At 39.8% G+C, this 8,045-nt stretch overlaps 2 protein-coding genes across 3 annotated transcripts; one reads left to right on the top strand and one right to left on the bottom strand.

Annotated features, from left to right (window-relative positions):
- Positions 1 to 1,312: 1,312 nt before the first annotated feature.
- tobi (target of brain insulin) lies at positions 1,313 to 3,985 on the top strand. The gene is made up of 6 exons (XM_011304259.1): positions 1,313 to 1,378; positions 1,621 to 1,779; positions 1,860 to 2,780; positions 2,843 to 3,369; positions 3,433 to 3,589; positions 3,659 to 3,985. Exons 1-6 carry the CDS (start codon positions 1,369 to 1,371, stop codon positions 3,844 to 3,846), a joined length of 1,962 nt encoding a protein of 653 aa, XP_011302561.1. The 5' UTR covers positions 1,313 to 1,368; the 3' UTR covers positions 3,847 to 3,985.
- On the bottom strand, positions 3,837 to 7,923 carry LOC105266265 (centrosomal protein of 120 kDa). 2 transcript variants are annotated; one of them, XM_011304260.1, is made up of 6 exons: positions 7,579 to 7,923; positions 7,184 to 7,331; positions 6,858 to 7,110; positions 6,008 to 6,646; positions 4,571 to 5,913; positions 3,837 to 4,502 (listed from the first exon to the last, which is right to left on the bottom strand). In XM_011304260.1, exons 1-6 carry the CDS (start codon positions 7,628 to 7,630, stop codon positions 4,172 to 4,174), a joined length of 2,766 nt encoding a protein of 921 aa, XP_011302562.1. In that variant the 5' UTR covers positions 7,631 to 7,923; the 3' UTR covers positions 3,837 to 4,171. The 2 variants fall into 2 exon arrangements, with proteins under 2 accessions (XP_011302562.1, XP_011302563.1); XM_011304261.1 differs by lacking the exon at positions 6,008 to 6,646 and having other exon boundaries at positions 7,579 to 7,904.
- Positions 7,924 to 8,045: the final 122 nt, after the last annotated feature.

Raw genomic sequence — 8,045 nt, 5'->3', positions numbered from 1 at the left:
AAATTCTGGAGATTAAAAAATGGTGGAAAATTTTCCGAGCGGAAAATTTGAATATATATGGTATATATATATATTTCTTCCGCATGACGTGCAGTTGAAGTTCCAAATGGACTATTTACCAGCTGCCGGTATATAAAGATGATGTGGCTGCTGTGGCTGGTGTGGCTTACCAAAAATTCGTGTCAGCTGCATGTTCAAATTTGTTCAATGAATATATTTGATATAAATATGGAATACTGAGAGAGTATTATTGCAATAATCAGTATTTATTTTTAGAGAGCTCATCGTATTTTGAGTACCGACTTCTCTCAAGGTAAGAGTGCAATGAGTAAAACTCTGACATTACTTGGGTCGGTATGAAATCCGAGGAATTCTAAATGCGAATGGAAATATCACTTGCAAACGATAGGAAGCGCTGGGACGTGCATTCAAATTTGACGAATTCGCAATTTTGAGGGAAATTTTTTTTGGATTTGATTCGCTTTGAAGTAAAAAAAGTCGCAATGCAATTGGATAAAATGGAAATTAAATTTTAAGGTGTAATTAATCGTGAAGTTTTTATAATTTTCCTAGAAATCTTGTCTGTCATTTCTGGAAATGGTTCAAACGTTCGGCCATTTTTTCGGTCTTGTCTCCACGAAGTGCCTCCGATTTTTTTTTATTTTAAATCGTCATGGCGATTTCCAAGAGAAAAATTGCACGTCTGGAAGGAAAGAGAATAAATTTCCCGAGGGACAATACATTTTTTTTGTTTTAAATTTTAATTATCATTGTTTAAAATAATAGCAGGGCAAGATCAAAATCGTAAATAAATTCTACTCAGGAATAAGGAATTCACCAGAAGAAAATGTATGAAAAAAATGATTTTCTTAGGACTTCGATTATATTATCTCTCATACAATTTCTTCGGTGTAATAATTCTATAAACTTTTCCATCAAGGAATGTATCGATATTTTTCAAGCAAGACTTCCACGAAAAATCTGCGCAAGCAATTCCGTTATCTCGATTCATGAAATATTTCCCCAATGATTTTTCCGGGGAATTGATTTGAAGTAGTTGAACTATCGATTATCTATCGAGCGTAAAAACGTAAGTGGAATGGACTCTTAAAAAAAATCATTTGCGTTTCGATTCAGATAATTAAATCGAAATTAGCGAAGGTCGGGGATGACAAGTAATCACCGGCCGGAAGCCAGTCGAGTAGATTATCGTTGAACAACTCGATTATTGTTATGAAAGTCTCCGTCAAGTGCCAGAAAGATAATTATATTATTTTTTTTCTACTCAAGATATGATTCGTCCATATAACTGGGTAGCGCAATTAGTCGGACGACCAGTAGTTGATTGCACGTGACGAAGACGTAACAATGGGTTTCGGTGAGATATTATTTTACCTGCATTAATACTTCATAATTTAACAATCGATTAATCGTAATAAACATCATTCGATGAATTATTAAAATTACAGATTGAAATCTGACAGAATTGAATAATGAGGAAAAATTTTAAATTGAATTTTACTGAATCATTTCATTCAATCAATCCACACAATCGATCAATCGATCGCAGACTGTTCCTGTTGATACCCTTCAAACCCAATTTTTATTTTCAAATTGCAGTCGACGTTATTATTCTCCTGCTAATTGGCAGTGCATTAGCCTGCGAGGTTCCAAAAAATCCTGCCCCTCCATCTCGTATCAGACAGGTATCAAAAAACGCAGTGATTGATATCGAAGGAAGAACCGGTGGTGCGGTAATTCTGAATGCCACAAAAAATGGTAAACCGAACTCTAATCTCTAAAAATCACCCAATAATTCAGGGATTCATGAATAAAAAAAAAGTAATCACGATCTTTAGACGGATCTCAAATGAGAATTGAGCTGCAATTCTCCGGTTCGTCGCGGACATCTCCCCCAAGGGTGACAAGCTGTGGTCAATTCTCCACGTGTATCGCGAATGAAAATGGAATCCACACGAATATCGAAGTGGTTCCTACCCGGGAATTCGTGGTGGTGACACGAACATCGTCGGCACCATCTAGTCGATTCACCGATTGCTTCTCATTGCGAGATGATACGCAGTGGGTGGGTGGTCCCCAGCACCGGTACCAGCACTGGCCAATCCAGCACATGTACTTCGAGGAAGAGCCTTATGTTCCATCACACCCCACCAACATGGCCATCACCGAGAGGTATTGGCTGTCCAGCAGAGGCTTCTACATCCACGTCTCTCCGAACGTCCACCTCTTCCTCGACCAGAACAACATCAAGGACAAGTACTTGTGCTTGGTTGTCAAGAACAAGGCGCCATACTCCCCAGAGACCAACACAACAACTTCCTACGAGTTCGGATTCTTCAGCAACTCACGTCAGGCTCACGAGTCGGTCATCAATCGTCATTTTGGAAAACCATCTGGACAGCCCGATGCCCGCATGATTCAACACCCCATCTACTCGACGTGGGCGAGATACAAGGCCAATATTACGGAGAAGATCATCAATGACTTTGCGGATTCAATTATCGCCAATAAATTTAACAACAGTCAACTGGAGATTGACGACAATTGGGAGACTTGCTATGGATCTGCTACATTTGATACCAAGAAATTCCCCAATATCACTCGACTCACTAGTACTCTCAGGACGAAGGGATTCAGAAATACTCTCTGGATTCATCCTTTCATCAACATCGGGTGTGAGCCTGCGTATTCATACGCTAAGAACAACAGCTATTTCGTGAAAAATAGAGACGGAAGTACCTTCACTACTTGGTGGCAAGGTAAGAAAATAATTCCAGGGATTCCAGGACTCAATTAAAATATTAAAAAATATTCTCTTCAGGCAATAACGGAGCCGGAGTGATAGATTTTACAAATCCAAAAGCTGTCACCTGGTGGGTGGGTAGATTAAAAGCCCTGGAAAAATTGGGAATTGGTTCCTTCAAGTTCGATGCTGGTGAGCCGTCCTGGCTCCCACAGGTGTCAGTGCTGACAGGTGCAGCTGGATTGAAACCAGGAATTTTCACGAAGGACTACGTCAATGCTCTTGCTAATAATTTTAACAGCATGATCGAGGCTCGTGTCGGCTGGGACTCCCAGGACCTCCCGATCTTCATCAGGATGATCGACAAGGACTCAACATTCACTTGGAATAATGGACTACCAACGCTTATCACAACTCTCCTGCAGATGAATTTGGCGGGATATGTTTGGGTTCTTCCAGATATGATCGGTGGGAATGGGTATTTGGATGGCTCGTTGAATGGCACCGTCCTGCCTACGAAGGAGCTCTTCATCAGGTGGCTACAGTGCAATGTCTTCATGCCCTCTCTGCAGTACTCATTCGTCCCTTGGGATTACGATAATGAGGTGGAGATATTTATCAGGACATAATTTGTAATCGAAATAAATAATTTTGGGTTTTGATTTTAGACCATCGCCATCAGCAGGAAATTTACTGATCTTCATGCCGAGATAACACCGACTATTCTTCGACTTATGAATCAGACAGTGAGAACTGGTGCCCCACTGAATCCTCCGATCTGGTGGATCGATCCCGCTGATCAGGAGGCTCACAAAGTCAATGATGGTACCAATAATTTATATAATAATAATAATCTCGAAACACAATTCATGACGTATTTTTAACAATTTGTAGAGTTCCTTCTGGGAGAGGAGATCCTTGTGGCTCCAGTGATTGAGGAGAACGTAAACACTCGCGATATTTATCTCCCCAGAGGAACCTGGAAGGATGCAAATACCAACTCCAATTATGTGGGACCAATCTGGATACGAAATTATCCAGCACCCCTGAATGTCCTCCCGTGGTTCAGAAAAATTGCATAATTTTCTAACGATTTTATGGGATAACCAATGTTTTATAGATACCAGAGAAAATATTATCAATTGAAAAATCATAAAAATATTGCAATAAATATCTCAGCTTATCTCTCAGATAAGCGTACAGATAAGCAGTGGCAAATAATCGCTCGAGGATTTCAAGACTAGATAAAATATTTCCCTCTAATCAACACTTGGTGCTCCTGGTTTCATTCCAGTGTGATTGAATTGACTTCTGGAATTTTCCATTTTCGTGAAACTCGGAATATTTTTAATCGGTTCAGCAATGAATATCTCAATTACTCTCTTTATGCAAAATAAATATATTGTTTCAACTAGATATAAACAGTGATCGTATTTCCGAATTGAGTCTAATTATTATGGCATCGTGAACGCTGTAACTTCCAGTCTTCAACAAAGTGTCACGCTCTTCAATGAGCTTTTCCAGTCTATCGTCTTGATCATTTGATTTTCGAGAGTCCTCTGGTCTGCGATAATCTGCGTTGGATCGACACGTTGACTCGTAGACACTATTGAATTCATCAGGATTTATTGTGTGAGAGGTTTTCGGTTTTATTACGTTGATTTCTCGTTGGATCTGATCAAGCAGGAGTTTATCGTTGGAGAGAGCTGCTGAATCTGCTTGAAGTAAATGCTCTAAACTGAAATAAAAATCATTAATCAATAGCAATCAATTAATCAACTCATATAGAATTAATTGATTACATACTCAATAGTCTTCAATTCTTCCCTGCTGGATTTAATCTGCACCTCTAATTCCTGTTGCCGCTCAATCTTCAACTTGTGGATTTCCCTCACAGCTTTCCCCCATTGTTCCTTAAAAAACATCTTGCTCTTGATCGCACTATTCAATTTACTCTCAAGACCCCTGATCTGCTGCATCAAATTCTCCGTTTGATCCGACGCCACTGAGCTCTTCTGTAACTTTATCAAATCCTCATTCTGCTTGGAAATAATTTTGTGGAGTCGACAGTTCTCACGTTTCAGCTCCGATATCTGATCCTCAAAGTTTTTCTTCTCCTCTTCCAACCGCGACAACTTTAAAGTGCAATCCTCACGCATTCTCTCGGACGCGTCATTCAAATCTCTGACTTTTCTGTCATACGCCCATTTCAATTCCTCATTCGTCTTTATCAGTTGTTCCTCCTTCTCAATACTCTGGACTCTCCTCGTTCTCAGATCGTCAGTGGCTTTGTTTAAATTATTAGCCAGAATTTTACACTGCTCTACACTGCAGGCTAATTGAGATTCTAATGATTCTCTCCTTCTCTGCCATTCCTCACTCAACAGATTCAAATGACGTTCTTCCTTTCGTTTCAGCTCCACCTTAAACATCTCCTGCTGCCGCTCTTTCCAGGTCTCCAGTTCATCCACTATTTTCGATGCCAAAGAGTCATCTAGAATCGGCGGTCCCAATTTCTCACTCCAAATGGATTTTGTCGTTCTGTAATAGGGCCCATAATCCCTCAAGTCCATGTGCACTTCTGTGGAACCGATTACATGGCGACTAGAATCAATTAAAACGGCCTCGTACTGACTTCTCCATGCAGGATCATCGAAGATCCGATTGACATCGAGCTCAACCTGACCGAGACAGCCTTTTTCGATTCTCTCCTCATCTCGAATACTTATCCTCAGTGGATTTGCAACCAGCAAGTGCTTAATCTCGTCAACCGACGATATCAAGTGCAATTTACAACCGATATCCTGCAATCTCAACGTCTCACCCACCGTCACTGGTATTTTTGGATAAAGTGTGGACATAATATCTGCCTTTGGATGGTGAAACCTGAATTCAATATTTTTTATCGATTCTGACTGCAGCGTTAGAGTATTCAGTGTAACGTGGAGACAGTAACAGTGATATGCATCAACGCTCTTTCTGTATTTTTTTTCATGCCACGGAGGTATTATTGTATTTTCTAGTGGCTCTTGAGGTATTTCAAAAGTAGAAAAATGATTCATCCTGTCTTTGCAATCGCTCTCATGACCACTGGCTAACCGATTGTGTGCGTCATTGGCATTCGTTGTAACTGAAGGTTTTTCCCTTACCTGAAAATAAAAATTGGGAATCAGCTAAAAATATTGTTTTCTTCTCGAAACGTAATTCTACGGTTGGGATTTAAACATTTTTTTATAAAGTTACCATTTCTGAATTTTTATTTGTTGCAGAGGAATTAATAATGAGGGGCTCAGCATGCACTTCATTTTCCCGATTTCCAATGCACGTCAGACCCAATTGTAAATCGAGATACGGTCTATTCTGCCCCTCGACAATCTCACTTCTACTATCCAAGGTCTTGAGAAAGCACCTCTCGTTCAAAAACACTTCCTTATCCCCACAATTATCCACCCAATGCCCAGTCAAGAGTCGCTTCAAATCCACTTCCGATTCTCCCAAAATACTCTCTCCATACTTGAGAACAACGAAAAAACTGGACTTCTGTTCCACGTAATTTCGCAATACGCAAAACGAACTTCTTATTCTCATAACAATTTTTTCGTCTAGAGGAAAAACAGTGGATTCCATCGTGAATGATTTTGACTGGAGTTCATTATCCAGAACTTTGTACCAAAAGCAGAGATCTTTAATCGAGTCATTGGGAGACGTGGGTTTTGGAGTGAGGAGATGGAGATTGGCGGTGACTCCAGTGGAAATAACCAACAGAAATAAATCTCTGCTGGTTGTTACGGGACCAAGCTGGATTAATCTCTCTTCGGGAATTACGTAGGGTATGGGTAGGTCAATCTCCTTATGCAATGTGTCTATTTCCTCGCTCTTCCTCTAAACCACAATGACAATCGAGTCATCAGAAAGGAGACAATATCAATATATTAATAGCGAGGAAGGAAAATTAAAAATATTTTTTTTAACTGCCTCAAAACTCCGATGTCGTGCGAATTCCGAAGAAAAATTTAGAGGATATTCCATTCATTGTTTAAATAATTCTGTAATTAATTTTAGAAATCAATGGTGAATCAATCGTTGAATTTACCTCTGAACACCCGATCTCCATGGTATCCCTGTCTTCAATGGTCAAGGAGAGTAAAAACTCCGGTTTATCGGATTTCACATCATTCCTGAGGCCGAGCAGCCTATGCCAATTCGTCTTGATGTTGCTCTCGTTGCCCCGGGGGACAATTTGTGCTGATCGCAGGCTCAACAGCAAGTACCCAATCTTTTCTTTCACGAAGTTCTGTTTCACCTCGAGGCATTCAACTTTCAGCGGTTCTTGTCCCGATCGCATCCTATTTATTCAATTCAATACCATAAATTGATGACGTTATCGTTCTATTTTTTTTTCTGCTGAATATTTCTTACTTTCTAAGAGTACTTTTCGTTGCCTCCCACACTAGATCAGTTGCGTACACAGGATTTTCCTCTGGATAGATTAAATCCGTTTCCAGAGATAATCCATTCAACGTCGCGATTATGACCGTTGGATTTGCTACTTTATCGAAGCCCTTTCCTGCAATGAATAATCAAATACTCAGTGAGAAATAAAATAGATCGAGTCGAGGGAATTCATTTCAGTAATATCATTCCGTTCCCCGTCGATCGATTAAATTATTTCAACAAGAGATTATAATCTCGTGAAATATTTAATCCTCCAGTGTCAACTCAAACGAAATAACACATGACAGCAGCAGTTTCCCGCCATTTTTTCCCAGAGGTTACATAAACATCGAAACCCAACAAAAAATATTAATAATGACCTTCCTTGAGACTCAGAACCACCTGGACATTGCTCCCTACCAGCTGCTCCATCCTCACTCATGTGCACAATATAAACAAATAAAATATTAAAAAATAAGTGTCGAGTGCATCACGAGATGGTTATTGTAACCGGCTGTCATGGAAACACCGACCTAACTGCACATTGACATTCACTCAGAAACTAAAATAAACAAAATGGAGTTCCAAGCGTTGAGTAGTGCCTGAAATTTTCCCCATGTCTTCAAAATTTCCCGCTAAGTGATAAATAATTATCCGATCAATTAACGTTCGTTAAAAAATGCAAAATCTGAGGAATAATGGAAATACTGGAAATATTGAATAACGCAGAGACCCGTGAGAGTACGCCACCTGGTGAAGGGTCTTCTAGTCAGAATTAAAAAACCTGATTTCCATGAATCCTCAAGATCCAGAAACTTGGTAGGCCTGTCGATTCGCCTGTAACAAA

This window comes from Fopius arisanus, unplaced genomic scaffold (genome assembly GCF_000806365.1).
Source record: "Fopius arisanus strain USDA-PBARC FA_bdor unplaced genomic scaffold, ASM80636v1 scaffold00037, whole genome shotgun sequence".
NCBI lineage: Eukaryota > Metazoa > Arthropoda > Insecta > Hymenoptera > Braconidae > Fopius > Fopius arisanus.
The sequence above is the reverse complement of the archived record's forward strand: the minus strand, read 5'-3'. Positions and strand labels throughout refer to the sequence as shown.